Genomic DNA, 21,860 nt, shown 5'->3' on the forward strand with positions numbered 1-21,860 from the left:
CACGTGTTCTCCCCATGAGTGCTCAAGTCTGAGAATTTAACCTTCATTTCTCCTTGCCCAAGGTCCATCACTGCACTATTTCTGCCTTGATTCTGGGCCCTCCTGCTTGCTCCTGCCCCGCTGTTACCTGCTCCCAATATGACAAGTATGATTATCAAAAGGCCTGTTTTCCAGAGATTTTACAAGACAACCTGCAATTTCCTATCCTTCAGTGGGAGAGAGGTTCTCGGTTCAGGAGCTGAACAGAAAAAAAGAAAAAATGTGAACGGTTCAGGGGAAGGCACTTAATCCTCTTTAGCTCTGCCAGAATCTGACATCATTAAGAAGATAAGTAAATAATACTGGAGGCAACATCAAGATAAAATGCAAATGGCCACAATGCAGCCTTTGCACTTAACCAGCTCTTTCTTTTAGTATTAGTTTCCTGTTGTTACTGAAATAAATTCTACAAACCTAACAGCTCAGAACAAATTTATTTTTCTGCCATTGTAGAGAGGAGCAGTCAGAAAGGAGGCTCCGTGAGTTCTGCCTGTGGCATTGAGAGGTTGGTAGGCTGTCTTCCTTGAGGGGGTGTCCAGTGTGTGACTATCTGTGGCCAAGGGACAGCTATGAATGCAGCCCATTGCAAAACTGTAAACATAACAGTCGTGAATTTTTTTGCGATTGTTTGGGTATTTGGTTGTGTGGTTACTTATTTTAATTAACTATTTTAATTAAAAAATAGTTTTTATTTCACGTGTGTGAGTATTTTGCCCTCCTGTAGTGTAACATGTGCATGAGGTGTCTGAGCAGACCAGAAGAGAGCAGTGGATGCCGTTAGCTGGAGTTATCGATGGTTATGATCTACTCTGTGGGTGCAGGGAATGGAACCCAGGCCCTCTGGAGGAGCAGCCAGTGCTCTCAACTGCTAAGCCATCTTTCCAGCTTTGGTTGCACAGATCTTTGAGTATGAACTTCGTAGATGATAATGTTGTTTTACAATGAGGAAAGGCTGGATCTGCTTGTAAGGGTCAGGAGAGAATCTATTCCCTTCCCTGTTGTAAATGTCACCCATGGGCTCTGCTTTAGCTCCTGATTCCTTCCTTAGAACATGTGAGCACTTGTCTCCCTCTGATCTGTCCTTCCATCTGTACATCCTTCGGACGGACTCTTACTAACCTCTCCCTCCACCTCCAATATGAGAACCCTGTTCTCATTGGTTCTAGGAGATAACTCCAAAGAATGTTCTAACCCTAGAAAACATTAACTGAATATTATATATATAAATATGAATATATATATATATATATTCACAGGTTCTCGGTATTAGGGTAATGGGCATCTTTGGAAGCTATTACTCCACTAACAACTTTTTTTTCTTCTAATTTCATGGTTAATTTGCAAACCTCTTGTAACACCAGAATGTTCCTTTATGTGCTCAGTGTTTCGTGGGCCTGCTAATTTATTCCTCACAGTGTCTCCACCGGTGGGCAGTTTTGACAAATCCATTGTGTATAGAAGAGAGAGAGGGGAGAGGGGAGAGGAAAAGAGGTGAAAGCATTACAAATAAATTCGGTTGGACAATGTCTATCTAATTGTCAATCACAGACATATCTGTATTACTATATGCTTAAAAATGGGGGGGGCTTGAGTAACTCTGTATCTTCTGAAGCCAAGCCCCCACCCCTGTCCCCACCAATCCAAAAATCCTTTTTCAAATCAGAGTTCAATTCTCATATTTGCCAGAATCCTCTCTACTTCCTTATCACACTACTGTGAAAGGTGTGTGTGTGTGTGTGTGTGTAGCTTCTCATACCTGGGTCTAAGTTATATCATCTCTCGCAAAGATAACCCAAGGCATGCCCAGGTGGTTGGCAGCTACAGTCCCAGTGACTCCTGATCCATTGCATGGCTTTATTACAGTTATGCTGGCTCATTTATGGCATGGGAGGGAGGCTGTGGCTACCTCTTTTGCTGTCCTGACTTTTGAAAGTGACATTTACTTTAGTATTTGTAAATGTAGAGGTGATACATGTTTGAGGTAGAAAGTCTTAAGAATGTTAAAGCAATAAAATGGAGGAAAATGTCCCCTTTCAGTCCCCTGACTAGTTTGAAGCAGTTTCCTTTCCCTGGTGGGTGCTTTGATGACTGTTTCCTGTCTCTTGGTTCAGCGTATCCTCAGTGGTAATCCCCAGTTGCCTCACAACAGGTGGCCCTGCCTGTTGCTGTGTCCCCACTTTAACATGTCTGTGATAGGAGGTGAGATAGAAAATGACATGAAAAAAAAATGGGTCATAGACATGAAGAGATTATTTACTTCATGGAAGAAACAATAGAGATTGCATCTGGAAAGACTTGTGGCCTGGGAATCATAAAGTGCCAGGTTTCTCTAAATCCAACCAGACAATTAAAAACCTCCATTTTACTTTAGAGATAAAAATTACACTAAAGCAGGCAATGAGGATAAAGTCTTAGAAAAAAGTGTTTGGCTTGATGCTGGAAAGCCTGGATGTGTTTGTTCTACATATTTATTTAACCTCTTTGACATTTGATTCTTCAGAGAAGAGCAGCAATACTGCACCCCTCAACAAGGCTGTGGAGATTAAAATGGAGAATTATACAAAAGCACTCAGCTCAGGGTCTGCCCCACACTAGGTGCTTAGGAAATATCCACTCAAAATGCACCCACATGTGCGCCGTACCAGTTATTATAGTTTGCTACTGTGAAAGAATCTATTTAACCCAGAACAGCACACCTAAAACTCAGGTTGCTGAAGACTGACACCTATGTGTATTTGCGTGACCTTGCAAATCTTGGCAAAGTTAGCAGAGGAAATGAATGGAGTCTTATCTCTCGGGGACACACGGTCTCAGGTGGTGAAGACTCCTGGGCCAGGGTGTGTGGAAGGTTTGCTCAACACAGAGAGGCACAGGTGCCTTTGCAATGGCAGTGTGGATGACGAGGGAACTTTCAAGAGATAGGGGTGAGCTGAACATGGATTTTCAGTGTAGAGGGGCTATTTCCAGAGACATAGAACATTCCGGGTGGAAGAAAGAGCATGCGGCAGAGAGGGGAGGCAGAGAGTCCTCTATCCATAGTGACAGGCTGGTGCAGGTGGGGATCAAAGCCTATGGGTGAGTAAACCAGGGATCACCAGCTGTGGAGCTGAAAGCCAGGCTGGTTACTAATGCTCTGCATGAGCTGGATTTTGTTAATGGGACCATGTCTGTCTTTGGGAAAATACTGTGGTTTCTGTTTAAGGGATGGAGGGAAATAGGGGCGAGGAAAGTTAAAGGAACATAGCCAATCCCAGATGTGTGCTGAGCAAGGATCTGGGGTGATTAGGGGGTGCTTTGATTTCAGCTCCTTCCAGCCAAGAATTCCTCCTTTTGAATCATCTTCTCACATACTCCTTCTCTTCCTTCCTTCATAGTTTTTGAGAAAGGATCTTGTTGTGTAGGCTGGCCTCAAACATGTAAGCCTCCTGTCTCAGCTTTTGGAGTACTGGGCAGATAGACATGTGTTAGTGCTCTCAGTGGTTTAGCTTTATTTTAAGTCAGACCATAGTTTCGCCTAGATAGAAACTGTTTGTCATTCTGTTTCAAGAAAGTCCTGCACCTGAGGGGCATGCAAGGGTCAGGGGGTCTATGTTGATGATTTCCGGGAAGCCTGTGATGCTATGATTTCTTCTCCCCTCCCCTTCCTGTGTCCTCAGCAATGGAATGGCAGAGACACGGCCCTCATGGTCACTCGCGTGGTCAACCACAGGCGCTTCTCAGCCACAGTCAGCGTGGCAGACACCTCTCAGCGCAGTGTCTCCAAGTATCGCTGCGTGATCCGCTCAGATGGGGGGTCTGGCGTGTCCAACTATGCAGAGCTGATTGTGAAAGGTGAGTTCCCCGGTGCACAACTTTACCGGGTGGTTGCTTACAGAACCTTCTTCACTCCGTTCTACAGCCCATTCTCTTCCCTGCTGTTTCCTTCTCCTCCCAACAGTACACGACGGGTTTCCAGTCACTAATCTCCCCAGCAAACTCCCATATTGTAATATCTTCATGTGGAATATATAACACAGAAGCAACCTCCAAATTTGGCTTAAATTTGTTTTCCAAACTCAAGATGAATACATGTTCTTTGAGCTTTGGTGATGTTCCACTGAAATGGTCCCCTAGAATTCTTTCGTGAGGAGTTTCTAACTGAAAGTTCCATATGATGACAGTATTTCCTTTAGGAAGGCTGTTGAATTACTGAGCCTACTTCCCAAATGGTCTTGAGTCGATGTTTATTAGTTTTCTTGTGCTTGTTCACCTTGAAAATATGGCTGGCTTCAGGTTTCTGGCACTGTTTGAGAAGGTCCTGGAACTTTTAGGAGGCAGAGCCTTGCTAGAGGAAGCACATCATGGGGTTGGGAGGGAGGCATTGAGAGGCCATAGCCCCCCCATATATATATATATATATATATATATATATATATATATATATATATATATATGAAGCCAATATATATATATATGAAGCCAATATATATATATATATACATATATATATATATATATATATATATATATATATATGTTGGTGTTATACAGAACCAGATTCTTTTCTTAAAATCTCTGTAAGTTGAGGTGGTAGGCCAAAGCGTATGGACATCTTTATGGATTTTCCTTCTTTGGATTACAATATTGCTTTTGCAAAGAATTTCTTGACAGTTTCTATGGGCAGCAATGGTGTATGAATGTATGCATTTTTATCACTGCTATGTTCACTGATTAAAATTTCAATACAGCAATATTTAGCGAATGAGATAATGAACCAGCTCATATTATGCCAGCTGTAGAATAATACCTGCTGTGTTCGAAGGGAGAAAAAAATTGCTTGATTCTCAGAAGGCTCTGGGTTTTTGTTGTTGCTGCTGCTGTTGCTTTGGTTTGGTTTGAGCATGGATTGGTGTCAAAACTGTGTCTTCTCTTTGCCGACTCTGTGTGACTGGTGGCTTTAGTGAGACCATAATGGAGATCACTGTCTGGATTGTCTATGTTGAACTATCTTGACTCCAGGTGGATTTTCACATGGAGGGTGGTGTGTTATCACTCACATCATCATGTCTCCTTCCCTGCTGTGATGGGTAATGTTGACCATCAATTTGACAGGGTCTAGAATCATCTAGGAGAGGGCCTCTGGCTTTGCCTGCCTCTCAGAGGTTATCCAGATTTGGTTGGCCTTAGAATGTAGCTGTAAGGGGTTATCTGTACTAAATTAACATGGGGAAGCTATCTTAACGGTGGGCAGCATTGTTGGATGAGCTGAAGTCCTGGACTGAACAAAGAGGAGAAAGTGAGCTCTGGCATTCATTTCCTTCTTCATGACTATGAATGGAATGTAACCAGCTGCCCCAAGGTGCTGCTGTCCTGACTACCTACCATCATGGACTTCACTCAGTACCCAACTACCCTTCCTTCTTCTCAGTTGATTTTGACAGGACATCTTATCACCACAGCACAGAAATAGGGAAAGCAAATAACCTACATACCTCTTTTTTTTTTTTTTTTTTTTTGAGACAGGGTTTCTCTGTGTAGGCTTGACTATCCTGGACTGGCTTTGTAGATCAGGGTGGCCTTGAACTCACAGAGATCTTCCCAAGTGCTGGGATTACAGGTGTGTGCCATGATAGCTCTTATCTCACTTTGAAAGAATGACTTCCTTTTACTGATGCTTAATTTTCTCCCTTTGTAGACATGGGCTCTGAGGAAGGGAGGGTGTTATCTGTGAAGTGCTCTCATCAAGGGTTATACTCAGCACAAGTTCTGTGTTCACTAGACCACAGAAGTTGCTAGTGTTTGGCTACTTTCATGTGCACGGTCTGGTCTCATCAACCTAAAGATTTCTCTGGGATGATTGATTTCTCTGTGTGAGTGAATTATCGGTTTTATCGGGCATTTATTTCACCACCAGAATGTCATGAACCTTTAAGCCAAAGATCAACAAATTAGGTGGTCATGAACAAAATAATACCAAAAAAAAAAAAAAAAGCACCTTTAAGTCCATTCACATGAAGTGCCATTAATACATAAAAGAAACCATCACTTTGATCACATTAGACTCAGATCTTTGCTTTTCTGGTCCCACGAGATTGACTCATGTGACACAGTAGCCTTTGCAGCACTTTCAAATACTCAGTGAATGTGTAATTTCCTGAGCTGTCCCCTGGAACACTCGTTGTGCTTTTTCATGGTTGGTTTCCCTCTCTGCTGTGGGAGTCCTACAGTAGAATGCCCCGTTCTCTTATCTTCAGCATCTTACAGGTATCTTGCATGTACCTGCCTGGCATGAGGTGGGGATGAGGGGCCGGGAAGTTCTACGGGAGTCACCGCAGCACCCCAAAGTTTACACTCACAGAAAAACGGGGCTGGAAATGTTTTCTTTGTTCTTTCCCGGACGCTTCTATTTAGAGTCAGGGTGAAAAGGTCTGGGAATGCTCCTCCACAGGCTGCTGCTGCAGGGGGCTTGCTGAAGCTGTGCTGCCTTGGCTTGGAGAGGCAGCCATGGGAATATGCTTTGTCCTTTGTTAGCTGTGCCAGCTGAGGCCAAGGGGCCAGTTTGAGTCTGGTCTCAGGTGCATGAACCAAGTTGTCAGTGTGACTCAGCAGCTACTGCTGCTCCATAACCCCTCTCTCTATACTCTCTCCTTTGAGAGATGTGCTGGGAGGCTCTGCAGTTCCTCCACAGCAGGCAAAATCGCGTTGGTCCTTTCTGTAATCTGGCCCCATTTACTAGCACCTGGATGAATTTCATCCACTTTTTTTTTTTCAATGCAGTTTATTCAGGAACCTTGAACAATCATCTGACCCTGGGGAAAGCCAGCCCACAGCTTAAATAGCCTCTGTGTAGCCAACCTCAGCGTGCCACGTGGGCAATGCAGATAGGTCCACATACATGGAAGCAAGCCAGATCCTCGGCCTTAGCCAAATGTGGAGTTGTTCGTGACATAGAGCACTCACCATCGGGAAGGTGGAAGGTGGAAACTAGCTCCATCTTTAAGGCGCGGCATTACGCAGCTCTCTACAGTTCTCCCTTTTTGTTTTAGATGCATCAGGCAAGAGTAGAGGTCTGATCTCTGATATTAGAAATAAAGAGTTGCACTTTTTTTGTTTGTTTTAGTGCCTCTTTCCTCCACATTTTAATATTGAGTGGGTGGTAAGCCATTTGCTTGGTCCCTTGAATAGAGATGGGTCCCCTTACCTATCCTCGGTTCATCTTAACTGCAGCTATGCATATTGGTTTTATTTCAACTTCTTTTATTGCTTGGAGTGTCAGCCCAGCAGGTCTTAGGAGTGGAGGGTCATCCTAAGAGTAAAACTGAGGTTAGATCTGAGTCTGAGGCTTGCTGCTTTAGCTATATTGGAGGGCCTGGGGATTGGGGCCTTATTGTTACAATTGGTACCACATTGTTACAATCAGTGCCAAAGGGAGTGCAGATAACAGGTGAGGGGGTAGAGACACACCCCAACCCCCAACCCATACACATAAGGCAGTAAGGCAGGGTCACTCAGCAGTACCCAGAGGAAACCAGTCAGCCTGCAGTATATACCCTGTGGCCACTTGAAGGGAGGGAATGAGAGCATCTGAGGACAGGGTCTTACAAAGAAGGATTCTCCACACTAAAAGCCCTCAGCTTTGGCTGAGCCAGTGGCTCACATACTTCCATACTGAATGGTTTGAATTCAAAAATGAAAAGTAAAATAGTGGTAATCTTTTTATCGGGGAAAGGAGAACTATCTGAAAGGCAATAGAAACCACGTCTTCCTAAGGGCCACTTGCTGTTGGAACAGTGGCTAACATTGTCCTTTGTCCTCCTGAGTGATGACTGATTTTGCTCATCACGCAGATTGTGTGGGCTGAGGAGCCAGGCATGAGCATCCAGATGACTCTGGAGCATCAGAGAAAGAAAATGATCTCTGTGTGGTTTTCTTTCATATACACAGTAATGGCCGAGTCAAGATGCCTATCTTGGAATCCTGGATCTACCGTGACCCGTCTCTGTGACATTGAACATAATATAAAGGTCTCAAGGCCTTAGCAGATACATCTAGAAACAGGGTTATAGGATTTTACCCCTGGGAGGATGTAGTGAGGGTAAAATGAGTTGATCAAGGCAGAAGGGCTCAGAGCTGTGTCCGATACGATACGCGTGCTCTAAGAAGTGAGGAATTGAATGGTACATCAGGTGGAGGTTCCCAGTTAGGAAGTGAAGAGCTCAGTGAGTGTGATGAGACATCTCACCCTGTTACCTTGAAGAAATGAGTTAACGGCCTATGTAAAGTGGCAGTGGTGGTGCTTAATCCCATGTACTAATGCTGGAGCACGACGAAAGAGAGAAGATACATAAAATGTAGCTGGGGAGCAGCAGCGTTATGGGGTCCATGCAGATCAGAGTTCTCTGGGTCCTCTGGTGTCTACTTTTTTTGATGAGTTATAGAAGCTCAGTAGATGGTCCTACTGTCACCAATACCACCTGGTTACATGGGACACCTCTTATACTTTGTGCCATTCATCCAAACTGTCTATGACTATGTCTAATGACATCTCTGTGACTGAGAGTTCACAGCACCCCCTCCCCCCAATACCTGAGGTGCCAGGACTGGAGGAAGGCTTTCGCAATAGCTTCCATAGCAAGTATACCCACTGAGATGAACAGAGCAAGCTCAGACCGAGTCCCTGCCTCTCTGCACACTAGCATGCCCACATGTTGCCTGGCTCACCAGCATCCTAAGCAGAGTGAAATTTGGGCCTTGGAATATGCAGCCTAATCTTAGCTGTAGGTAGCATCAGCATTCGCTAGGCGACTCAGACCACAATGAAAGCAAATTGGAATTACTTAATTCTGAAGAGCTGTTTATTGAGTTGTGATAATGTACTGGCTATATGTTAGATTACTCTGTAATTGAGGTTTCACTCAGTTGACAGCCCATCCTGTGCCTACCTGTTCCAGGCCAGTGCTCATAAATGTTCTCATTCTCTCCACCTGTTTCTGATCTTTGCAGTGTCTTCCATTTCAGGGTGTTTTGCTTGGCTAAAGGACATGAGTGCCCTTAACCAAAGTCACTCAGCTGCATTCTAACAGTCACAAATTGGTGATTTTTAAATGTGTTGTCCAAGTCCATTTCCTATCCTGCCAAGTACTCAGAACTTGTCAACATAGAGTTAGTATTTCCAGGGAATGAGCTGGCTGTGTGGATCGTCAGGTGAGTCCAACTGGGCGTGGTAGTTGAGTCAAGATTAGAGGTAATAGGTTAGAACACACCTGAATTTCAGTCTTGGCCTTGGTCTATGCTTTCTGTGTTGACTTCAGGTAAAGCACACATTTACTCCTGGCCCCATTTACTTATCTATAAAATGGAATAAATATATTTATCTAATGGGTTCTGTCTTAGTCAGTGTCCTATTGCTGTGAAGAGGCACCATGACCATGGCAACTCTTATAAAAGAAAGTGTTAAATTGGGACTGGCTTACAGTTTCAGAGGTTTAGTCTATTATTATGGGAAGGAACATGTTAGCTTGCAGGCAGATATGTTGTTGGAGAAGTAGCTGAGAGGTTTACGCTGGAACTACAGTCGTAAGAGGAGAAAGCCTCTGGGCTTGGCTTGGATTTTGGAAAACCTAAAAGCCCACCTCCAGTGACACACTGTAGCCAACAAGATTTATTGGCTATATATCTTTCTCCAGTAAGGTCACACCTCCTAATCCTTTCAAATAGTGCTACTCCCTTAAGGCCAAGCATTCAAATCTCTGAGCCTATGGGTGCGATTGTCATTCAAACCACCACAGGTTCCTTGGACAGAGAGACAATGTAATAAGTAAAGACCCTAGCACAAGATAAGAACCCACAAAATTATGTCTGTTATTATCAACAATTTTGTTTTTGCCATTTTTATTAGGGGATGTTGCTCAAGGGAACTTTCCATTGCCCCTTGAGCTGCCTCAAGAGATGCTGTTCTGCCTTGTGCAGATTTAACTTTGAGTTAGATTCAGGACCCATTCCTCTGAAAAAGAGAGGATGGAGGTCATCAGATCCAGTTCATGGGTTGATGTCAGTTGCAGAAATACTTTATTTACACTTTATTTATTTAGGTATTGTCTTGTTTCTGTTTTCTTTTTTAAATATCATGTTTCATGCATAAAAGCTTCTTGAAGTTGTGTAAAGATTGTCCACATCCGAAAATGATCATCTTATATCCTGGGTTGGTGACAGTGTGTTTTTTGTTTGTTTGGTTTTTTTGTTTTTGTTTTTGTTTTTTTTCTGTGAGTTTTTTATATATAATTTTGTATTAATTTAATTTATATCTCTGTCATAGGTCCTTTCCCCCTTTCCTCTCAGTCCCACCCTTCCTCTTACATCCCCTCTCCCCTATTCCTCAGAATAGAGGAGCCCCCTTACCAAGATACCCAGCTCATCTATTCACATGTGGACAGTTGACCACTCTCCCATTTTGTTCTCTTTTGCTCACTCACTGCCTTGAGTATGTGTCTTAGTCACTGTTCTATTGCTATAAAGGGACACCATGACCATGGCAACCCTTATGAAGGAAAGCATTTAATTGAGGATTTCTTACAGTTTCAGAGATTAGTCCACTATCTTCATGGTGGTCATATTGGAATGGTAGCTGAGAGTTCTACATCCAGATCTGCAGGCAGTAAGAAGTGAGACACTGGATCTGGTTGGACTTTTGAAAACTCAAAGCCCAGCCCCAGTGACACACTTCCTCCACCAAGGCCACACATCCTAATCCTTTCCAGTAGTGCCACTTCCTGGTGACTAAGCTTTCTGGTGACTAAGCTTTCCAACATATGAGCCTATAGGGACCATTCTTATTCAAGCCAGTCTGTACACACCCAAGTTCATAGCCACAGTTTAAAATCTGGAATGACTGGAGCTGTATTGACTCCTTTTTTTTTTATTGCTGATAAAAATAAATATCTCATTTTATTTTTTAATTAAATTTTTTATCATTTTTGTATTAATTACAGTTTATTTACTTTGTATCCCAGCTGTAGCCCCCTCGCTCATTTCCTCCCTCATCTCCTTCATGCCCCTCTCTAAGTCCACTGATGGGGAAGGTCCTCCTCCCCTTCCATCTGATCCTAGCTTATCAGGTCTCTTCAGGACTAGGTACAATGTCCTCCTCTGTGGCCTAGCAAGGCTGCTCCTCCCTCGGGCGGGGTGGGGGGAGGTCAAAGGGCCAGCTGTTTGTTGACTCCTTCTTATGTTCTTTTTTTTTAGTAAATTTTTATTGTGTCCAAGAAGTAGTCAGGTGCTATGATAAGTCTGTGGTCTGGCTAGAGGACACGTGCAAACCTATAGCATATCCCATGCTGTTGGGATCAGGTACCTGCTTAGGCATCTTAGTGATACCCCTCTGAAGCAGGCTGTGACTAACCCCCTTCTACAAATGAAGAAACAGAGACAGCTATTTCTCAAGCTCACACAGCTTTCAAGTGGAAAATGTTTGCCCAGCTATCTCTGCCTTCCATTTCATACTTTCCACAACATCCAGAATGGTTGGTCTCGTATTGCAGTCTTGAAGATGGTTAAAGGGATGCTCTGAGTCATCCCATAAGTGCTAGATCCTGCCGCCTTGGCAAGTGTGTGGACAGAGATAGGCTGGGTCAGTTTTGAGACCCGACAAGCAAGAATCAAAGAGGTATGTGACGGTCACACGTTTTGGTGTGGCCATGTAGGGAAGGGCTGCTTTGAGAACCTTTGCATCAGCATGGCAGCGGGAACTTTATCCTAAAGGAGCCATGAGACTCCGGGGTATCCCTATGTGTGGTTCACGGACAGTATGCCCCAGAACTCTGCATTTACTCTGCATCCATCCCTGGACATGCCTGTGCACAGGGGCTAGCTCTTGTCAGCTACATGTACTCAGGTTATAGCCTGTTTTGGAAATGAGTGAGGCAGTATAGGGGATTGGGATGTCTAAAGGCATATTAGGGACCTGTGGGTGATTGCAAGAGACTAATTGATTTAGCATACAGACAGAGAAATGCCGGCCAATAAAGGGGGCGTTGGCCACTGTAGACAGCTGGATTTCAGTTTTCCTAGAAAGAATGTGGGTTTTAAAGCTAAAAACCCTGGCCTGCTAGGAAGCTGGAACATTGATATTCTTCTCAAGTGACTGGCTGAGGACCCCCCTGGGTGCTGATACCCTGGATGCAGGGCCCTCCTACATTTTGGAGAAAGTCTGTTTCTACTGAGAATCAGATATGAGAGTGGGAAAGTTGCCCATACACACCGAAACGGAAAGGTCGGCGATATGGGGATGCTACAGCCCTTCTCTAGGGACCCCACAGTGTCTGTGGCCTCATGAAATAACCAAAGCTGCTGGCTGCTGGCTGCTGGCTTCTCGGAGAGAGCAGCTGTGGAGGATAAGTGCACGCTGGAAGAAGAGGCAACAGCAAACGCTTCCATCAGCATGTCTCTCAGAGTCAGTGAAACACTACAAAACCTCCCTTATAGCTAGACATTTATCCCTGTGGCTGTAGGGATAAATGTCAAGAGCAACAACAATAATAAAAATATTTAGGGTCTATATGACCCAGAGGCCAGACTTGGGGTACAAAAACATGGGCTGGGTTCTTGTTTCAAAATTCCTGTGTGAACTCAGCTTTCTGAGTCAGTGCAGAAACCACCACCCTCTACCACCTCCGTACCTCCACCTGCTAGAGCAGACTGGCAAGCTTCTTGCTGAGGGCATGCTGCTGACTGTCCTTAGGTTCTTGGGGCATTTGGTGTCTGTTGCTGTTGTTTTCCTCTATCGCCATCCTAAAGCAGCTACAGGAAATATGCAGATGAAAGTATGCGCGTCTGTGAGCCCCAAAACTTTACGTCTGGAGACAGGAGGGGGCCTAGACTTGTCACGCCCCACTCTGTTCAGATGGATGGTTATTCCAGCCGCCTTCCTGCTTGAATCTTGCCAGGTGGAGGTCTGCTTTTCCTGAAGCATCCTGAGTGATAATTAGAAAGCAAATTTTACCTCTTGGCATTTTCTTGTAGAGCCTTCAGAGCTTTTATATATATATAAATATATATATATATACATATATATATGCATTTATTAGTGGTATGTGTCTGTAATCCCTTAACTTGGAAGGCAGAGGCAGGAGGATCCCTGGGGCTCACTGGACAGGCATCCTCGCTAAATCTATGCTCTCTAGGTTGAGTGAGAGACCTTGTCTCAGAATGTAAGGTGGAAAGCTATTGATGGAGGAACGTACCAGGTGCTGATAAGCTACACATACTCATACATGAATATAATACACACACACGCACACATGCACACACACACACACTTCAGCACTTTATATCATACTCAGAATACAATTCATGCTTTCCTCTGTGCCCTCTAGGTTGGTCTCTCTGTCTCTTTGATTCCTGACCCCTAGCCACACATTTGCCTCCTTGCTCTATCTCTAAGTACACCAATCCTTCTCTTCTTTGAAGGATACCAAGCTAGTTCTGACCCCGGGGCCATGGTGCTTGCTTTTCTCTTTGCCCGAAGTATTTTTCTTTCTGGTAATTAGATAACTCACTTGTTTTGGGCACTCTGGCCTCTGCCCTGACATCAGCTTCTCAGACAGCTTCCTCTGACAGAGCACTCACTCCCCATCTTCAGCTCTACCTTCTATAGCTTTAACCCTTTGTGCTATGCTTTGGTTTCCTTAATAGGTCTTGTCACTATCAGGTGTTGTCACTTCTATCTATGTACATGTAAAAGTCATTGCTAAACAAGATATCTGAGATAATATATGAAAATAAAAAACACTTTATGTGACTCGTCTATTGCATGGGACATTTTTGGGAAATTACTGAAAGGCAGTGGTGGGGCATAACAAGAGAGAGCCAACTGCATATTTCACTGCCAGGAAGCAAAAGCAGATGAGACTGAGGTCCCTTGACAGGAAACCCTTGATGACCTTACACCTTGCTTTAGTTACTTTTGTATGACTGTGACCAAATTGTCTTATCTAGTTGTCTTTTCAAGCTAGGGTCCAAGAGAGGACTTTTACCTCCTGACTAGGTATTTCAGTTTCAGATCAACTTGACAGTAGTAGCTATTACAGACCTTCTGGGAGGCCACCCCTTCTAACAGTCTCACCACCTCTCAACAGAACCATCCTGGGGAACACACTTTGTGCGGGGTGGGCATTTAACATCAGAAGTGTAGTTGTGTGGTGCCCATATCTTCTGTTAGAGCACAAGTCCCTGAAGGGAGCAGCTTTGCGAGTCCAGTTTCCTGCTGGGTCCACAATACTGAGGCAGTACCTGACACCTGGGGACACTCACACACCTGCCTGTGGAGAATTCCAGGCCACCCACCATCCAAAAGCATGCAGCTCTACTAGCGGCCCTTCACCATCCTTTCCTTAAATGACTATTGTTTTTATTCAAGTTTTATCTATTTTTCCATTAATTTTTAATTTATTTATTTTATATTACATCTCAATCACAGGGTCCCCTCCCTATTTTCCTCTTTGTCCCTCCCTCCCTCTCACTTCCCATTTCTCCATCCACCCCTCTCTTTCTCCTCATAGAAGAGGGGAGCTCCCATGGATATTAACCTGCCTTGGCATATCAAATTGCAGTAAGATTAGCTTCCTCTTCCTCTTCTTCCTCTTCCTCTTCCTCTTCCTCCTCCTCCTCCTCCTCCTCCTCCTCCTCCTCCTCCTCCTCCTCCTCCTCCTCCTCTTCTTCTTCTTCTTTTCCTTTTGAGGCTAGATGAGGCAGCCCAGTCAGGGGGAAGAGATTCAGAGTCAGGCAACAGAGACAGAGACAGCCCCTGCTTCTCCTGTTAGAGGTACCACATGAGGATCAAACTATACATCTGAGGCACAATCTGTTACATATGTGTAGGGTGTCTAGGTCTGTTCCATTCATGCCCTCTGGTCAGTGGTTCAGGCTCTGTGAGCCCCTATGGGCCCAGGCTGGTTGATTGTGTAGGTTGGTTGATTGTGTAGGATTTTTTTTGTGGTATCCTTGACTTCTCTGGTTCTTCCAATCCTTCCTCCCCTTCTTTTACAAAGTTCCCCAGGCTCTGCCTAATGTTTGGCTATGGATCTCTACATCTTTTTCCATCAGCTGCTGAGTGAAGCCTCTCAGATGACAGTGGTGTTAGCTTCCTGTCTACAGGTATAGCAGAATATCATTAATAGTTTCAGGGACAAGCTGTCTCTCATGCCATTAGTCTCAAGTTGGGTCAGTTGTTTTTTGGCTATTCCCACAATTTTTGCTCCCTCTTTATCCTAGCACAAATTTTGTTTTGGGTCTTTTGTTTTTCCATATGAAGTTGAGATTATTCTTTCAAAGTATGTAAGGAATTTTTTTTGATGGGATTTGTGTTGAATCTGTAAATTGCTTTTGATACGATGGCCATTTTTACTACTATAATTTTACCAATCCATGGACATGGGAGATTTTCCATTTTCTGATATCTTCTTCAGTATTTTTTTTTCCTTCAAAGGCTTGAAGTTCTTGTCATATGGTTCTTTTGTTTGTTTGGTTAATTACACCAAGAAATTTTAAATTATTTGTAGCTATTGTGAATGGTATTGTTTCCCTAATTTCTTTCTTAGCTTGTTTATCATTTGTATAAAGAAGGGATACTAATTTTTTTATTTTTGTTAATTAAGTATCTAATCACATTGCTGAAGGTTTTTATTCACTGTTGGAGTTCTCTGGCAAAATTTTTGGGATAATTTATTTATTATTATCAGCAAATAATGATACTTTGACTTGTTCCTTTCCAATTTGTATCGCTTTGATCTCCTTTAGTTTTCTTATTGCTCTAGCTAAAACTTCAAATACTATATTGACTAGATATGGGAAGAGTAGGCAGCCTTGTTCTATCCTTAATTGTAGTGAAATTACTTTAAGTTTCTCTTTACTTAATTTGGTGTTGGCTATTGGTTTGCTGTATATTACCTTTATTGTCTTTGGGTATGTGCCTTCGATCCTTGATTTCTCTAAGATTTTTATCATGAAGAAGTGTTGGACTTTGTAAAAGCCTTTTTCAGCATATAATGAGATGATCATGTGTTTTTTTTTTTTTTTTTTTTTTTTTTTTTTTTGTCTTTCAGTTTGTTTGTTGTTCACCTGGTTGTTCCTGGTGCCAGTAGGCCTCCAGGAATGCAGTCAGAGCTGTGGGCCTGGAGTTGGAGTGCTCAGGGGACCAAATTTTTTCTTATTTTTGATTGAGACATGAGAACTGCACTTTTTTTTTCCTCCAGTGAAACCTGCAAACTTGGTAATGTCCTGTGTATTCCTATGGCCTCCATTTGATCTGTGTTGGATGTTATTTGGAGCCCAAGCCTACCTTCTTTAGTCAGGCTAATTATGCAGCCCTGTCATGTGGCCCTTAGATCATCATTTTCTTAAGGAAAAGCTTCTGGGCCCTCTTTAGTCCTTTTTGAGGGACGATTCTTGTGTCCTTACCTATTTTCTCAGGAGTGCTTCATATGCAAGTATGTGCATCTAGTCCAACTTAGGCCTGGAGGCTGAGCAGTTTTCCCATTAACCCGCCTTCTCCCAGTCCTCAGAGAGTCCTCGGCAGCCTCATCCTCTCTGTAGACTTAGTTCTCTACAGGATAGTCTTCCCGTGGTTCCATCTTAGCCTTGATTGATGCTTTCATGACTCTTTACCATAGCTGTAATTACCAACAGCGCATAAATAAGAAATCTGAGGTCTAGGTTCCATATTATGATCAACTCTGTACTGGCTATATTAATTGGTAATTTAATACTGTGACTAAAAATGGAATGGTGACTCTCTTAGAGTTATGGGAATAGTCACATATGTTGAGAGCCTAGGCAAACATGGTTCTCTGTCTCTCTCTCTTTCTTTCTCTCTCTCTCTCTGTGTGTCTGTGATACTTGTGTTTGTCAGTTTCATCATCTCCACATTCACCAGCTTCCCCACCTCAGCCTCTCACTTTCTCGCTCTTGATAACATCTCCATTAGCTTTCCATGGGAAGAGAGAAATGACAGATGGAAAAAGAGTGAAAAACTTAACTTGAACATATGTGTGTGGGGGAAGCTACCAGGGAGATAGCTATGTATATTGTGCTCTATACAAGCACAGAGACCAGCTTATTTTAAAGAAGTGAAAATGTGGATAAATAAAACCTGACAAGTATTGGTTCCCTTGAATTATTTTGACTACTTCATCAGCTGCATGCTGATGTGTTGAATTAACAGTTTTAACGCATTTGGAAATTAAATCAAATGGCAATTGCATTAAATCCTCATTCACTTGGAACATTACCCTCTCATGTTCAAATGGGAGGACGATGGGGGCCAGGCTGCGAGGCTGATGTTAGCTACCGTTTGTGGACCATTTATTGCACACCAGGCACTTTGCTGGCTATCAGCACCTGAGATCATATTTAACCTTCACTGTGTTCTCGTGTTCCCGGTAAAGATGCTGAATCCCTCCCTGTTAGTCCGTCTCATGAGTCACGCCATCTAGGCCTGGCTTCTTCCTTGTGGAAACATTGTTTTTCTACTATGCCTAGTGCTAACCTTTCGTAATATCTTCTCTCCCGGACTTAGGTGGACTGTTGTTGTGAAAGAGCTAAGTTTTCGGCTCCACTAGGCTCAGTTAAGGCACGGCTCCAGCTTTGGAAGGATGTTGTGGCTGTTGCCTCCCTCCCCTCTCTGTAGCCTAATTCACTGCTGAAAGTTGCAGCTTCTCCCTTAACTGCTCCTTAACTGAGGCTGATTCCTTCTGCCCACAAGGAACATATAGTGATAGTATAGGCGAATTTGATTTCCACGCTTGAGAAAGGAGAGTCCTATTGTATATGAGTGGAATTCACATATATTTTTAAACATCTGTCTTACAGTATACAGCATAACTCTGCAGAAAAGAATGTTCCAGCCCTATAGGACCAGGAGACACGGGGGAACCTTTGACCTAGACTAACTCCATGGAAAGATTTTTTTTTTTAATCTCTAATGGCCAGGTGTTAAGTTTCAATTTTGTGGGCTCTGGCCAGGTGAGGTGCAGTGTGAGAAAAGGATGGCGGAGCTGCTTACGGAGCTGTAAAGAAGTGATCCATCTTGCTCTAGCCCAAGTCTTTCTGTTTATTGCAACTTCAGACCTTGGCTTTCACTTTCTTATTTTTCCCACTAAATACCCTCAGAAAATGTATGTATATGAACTCTGCAGTGCTGAGATCTATGGAAAATTTCCAGTAAGTCTCAGGCCACTACAGATGGCTAGATGGCAGTCATTTGAGTCTGCAACTTAGCTTTTTGAAACAGGATTCCACATAAGTCTGGAAGAGAACAAGTTAACTGCCTCTTTCTCCGAGAAGGGACTTAGTCTGTGGCCAAGGACTACATTTCCCAGAATGCCTCGCTCTCATAAGAGTCCTATATGTAATTGGCTGCAGTCTGAGGAGAATACAATCAAAAGTGGTGGCCTGTCCTCTGAGGCTCAAACAGGTTAAAAGTTTAAATGGTTTCCACATTCAGACTTGGTCTGGGTGATGATAAGTCCAAGTTCCCAAGAGATGATGGAGACAAAATATTCAAGATGCCTGAATCCACCAATCACTTTCTGAAGAATTGTCTGCTAAGAAGAGCTGTTATTTAATCAGCAGGAACAACTACTTTTGTGCATTCAGCCACAGTGCTTTAGGGTTTATTTGTTACAGTAGCTAACAGTATCCTAATTAATACAAGTTGGATCAAGAAAAGCCATTAACAATGTCCCTAGGCTTCACCTCTTCAAACAAAGCTTTCTAGGCTGCTCAGGAACTGATGGGAAGATGCATCTTCCACCGTCCACAGACACTGGACTCTAAAGTTCAAGCAATATACAACTCAAAAGCTGAACAAATATTTGGGGTGGGGGGCTAAGGTGTGAAATTTTTTTTTTGTTTTGTTTTTGAGACAGTTTCTCTGTGTAGCCTTGGATGTCCTGGACTCACTTTGTAGACCAGGCTGGCTTTGAGCTCACAGAGATCCACCCACCTCTAGCTCCCCCAGGGCTGGGATTAAAGGCATGTGCCATCATGCCCAGTTGGGCTATTGACTTTTTAAGTGCTTTGTTGCAACCACTGCCTATTGATAGAGTTTACAAAGTCTAGGACACGAGCTAAAGTGGACATTGACCTTTTGGGATGTGTTGTTAGCTGGATGAGTTTTGCATTAAAATTCCAAGAACGAATGGTACCACCATTGGGGCAGAACCTAGTATATTAGATAGGTGTCCAGCTGTTGTTGTGCTCACCACCTCACCTACTTTTCCCATTTTTCAGGCCAAGGTGACTAACCTACCAGTAGGTTGCAGTGATTCCATGGAACTGTGCCGTGGTGGGAAGAGGAAGGAACTAGAGTCCAATGCTTAGCAGTTCTCAGCATCAGCTGCTTAACAATGACCTTCATGAAGAAGCTAGCAACACATGTACATATCGTGAAACAGAACTGAGCAACCAGTAGGGGGCACATGATGCAAAGCAGCATCTTTGCATCTGGGGTGGCCCTGAGAGCTCACCCAGCCATCAGAATGGTTCCTTGTACTAGTGTAACATTATTCTGAAAATCCATACTGTGTCTCCTGCCCAAGATAAGCTCATCCTCATCCAGGGATCCCAGAACCTGTGCATAGAGGAAGGTTATCAGAGAAGAGATGCAACCCCCTTCTTACTGTCAGTTGGACTTGGATGGCCATTTCTTGGGCCCTCATTTTCCCGATTTATTGAAAGTGAGGGTTAAATTAAAATGGTGTGCTTCACTTGTTCTCTCTTGAACAACAGAATGCCTTCTTAAAACAGTACAAATAACAAATGACACAGACTCTGTGGAATTGCAGACTTCTGGAATAGTATAACATTCATGATTCTCTGCCACCTGGACAGGTGGATTTCTTTGCTCCTTTAAAGTATTTTTTTTTAAATTTTCAATTCCCCAAGTCTTGTGATTTCTCCTATTTCATGCTTTCCTAAGCCTGGTAGGAAAGGAAGCTAGGATTTGGCTCCTTCTCTTTTACAATGCAATGTGCTTGTGCCCAGCCTTTCATTATTAATCGGAGTAGCATGCCTCTTGCTTCTATGTGTATCCAGGGGCAGATGTGACTCTCTTTCCACCCAATAGCTACAGTGGGTTTCTTTCTGATGGAATGCAGCCTGGTAGCAGGTAGCAGGCAGGTGCTGGCAGAGCTGCTCATCGTCTGTTCTCAGCAAGGGAGAGCCTCCTGCTCGAGCAAAGCAGCGGCACAATGAACTCCACAGTTTGCTCTTCTGATCTTGTACACACATGAGCAGAGATCCTGGGCCTGGGAAACAGGGCTGTAATTTCTTGTGTCTTGCAAACACATGAATATATGCTCTTCATCCTGGAAGGGGTGGGGCTGCTCTTTTGCAGCCAGCTGAGCTGTTTCAGTCTTGGCTCTGTCTTTAACACTTTATTGTCTGGATTATCTCTTTAAGTGCCAAGCCTCAGTTTCTCCTCATGTAAAGAGGGAAAAAGGATGTTATCTTAACTTTCAAAGCTGTGTGGGAACCATATGGTGAGGGGTCCACTTTTTACTAGCTAAGGAAGTTCAAAGACTTCTATGACAGCATCCTCTGTCCAGTGTGCTATTGATTTTTTTTTCCTTTTGCATAGGCAAGCTGGCATTCCCAGATCTCTGCATTTAGGTGAGGACAGAGCAATGTAAGGTGATGTACCACATTTCCCTCTTAAGCCAAGTGTATAAAAAGTCCTTCGTTCATGACCTCTCTCTCCTCACCTCTTCTGGAGACAAGCAGTATAGACAGAAGTTGGTCACTGAGCACTGTCTGGAGCTGAGTATCACAGCTCCCCATGGCACCACTGCTGTGAGCTTGACAGTGTGAATGAGCAAAGACTCGACCAACTGTGGCTCACCTGACTCCCAAGGATGGAGCTGATGGGACTGCCACAGGAAGGGCTTTGTCCCTTACCCTAGCCTTCAGTGTCTGCAAAACTCCTTCTGGTCTCCTGTATAGTAGACAGATACCTGTGGCCTCTGGGAAGAGCCACTGTCCCAGCGCATGCTGTGGGAGCCTAAGAGCGAGTCTGGACTTAGGAGAGTGAGAATAGCTGACACTTCACTTCTGTCCGTTGCTGTTAGTAACCTTTCCCATCTATGTGGCAGTGAACCCGACGAGTAGCTACAGGGGAGAGAGGTTTGTTTTGCCTCATTGTTCACAGTCTGTCATAATGGAGGAGGGTATGGTGGCGCAATGGCTCAGCCCGTGGTGCTGTGAGCTTGCATCTCCCTCACATCCGTGGCAGCAGATAGGAAGTAGCAGAAACAGTCTAATATGTTAGGCATAGAATCCAGGCTTAGACAAAAGATTCAGGAATTAGAAAAGTCCCTGGCGGCAGCTCAAACAAGCACTCCCTTGGAAACAGAGACACCAGGCCTGCAAGCATGGTGGGTCACTTAATGAACAGTATTAGTTGAACAGGAGAAAAACTGGTGAAGGGGAAAAGTGGATGGCTGAAAGCCTGGAGACAAGGGTGATCCTTCCACATATTTTCACATCCTACTGCTGAGTACCAGTCTCTGCTGACATTATTCCTTCACTTTTGCAATATGCAGAGAGGGTGTAAAAGGCAGGTTCTTCCTTTCATGCCTTAAACTGCATTCAGCAATTGGCTGTGCTTTGCCTATCTGTGGGCTCTACATTCACTGTTTCAGCCCAAGCCACTACTTTTTCTACCTTCCTTATTCTAACGTGACTGCACACTGCCGATCGACTCTAGTTCCTTTATTTCATTGACAGTTTGCCCCAATGTCTCTGGAAAGCTTGGAGATGGCCTGTGGTTACACTAGTGGCAGCCTTTGTAT

At 43.8% G+C, this 21,860-nt stretch overlaps 1 protein-coding gene across 18 annotated transcripts in view; it reads left to right on the forward strand.

The window, feature by feature from the left end:
• Ptprt (protein tyrosine phosphatase receptor type T) overlaps nt 1-21,860 on the forward strand; it is a 1,127,865-nt gene that overhangs the window by 410,609 nt on the left and 695,396 nt on the right. For all 18 annotated transcript variants that reach the window (XM_060382888.1, XM_060382893.1, XM_060382885.1 and 15 more), the window contains exon 6: nt 3,696-3,870. In XM_060382888.1, the coding sequence (XP_060238871.1) occupies nt 3,696-3,870 (175 nt within the window). The remainder of the gene's footprint in view (nt 1-3,695; nt 3,871-21,860) is intronic.

This window comes from Meriones unguiculatus, chromosome 4 (genome assembly GCF_030254825.1).
Source record: "Meriones unguiculatus strain TT.TT164.6M chromosome 4, Bangor_MerUng_6.1, whole genome shotgun sequence".
Taxonomy (NCBI): domain Eukaryota; kingdom Metazoa; phylum Chordata; class Mammalia; order Rodentia; family Muridae; genus Meriones; species Meriones unguiculatus.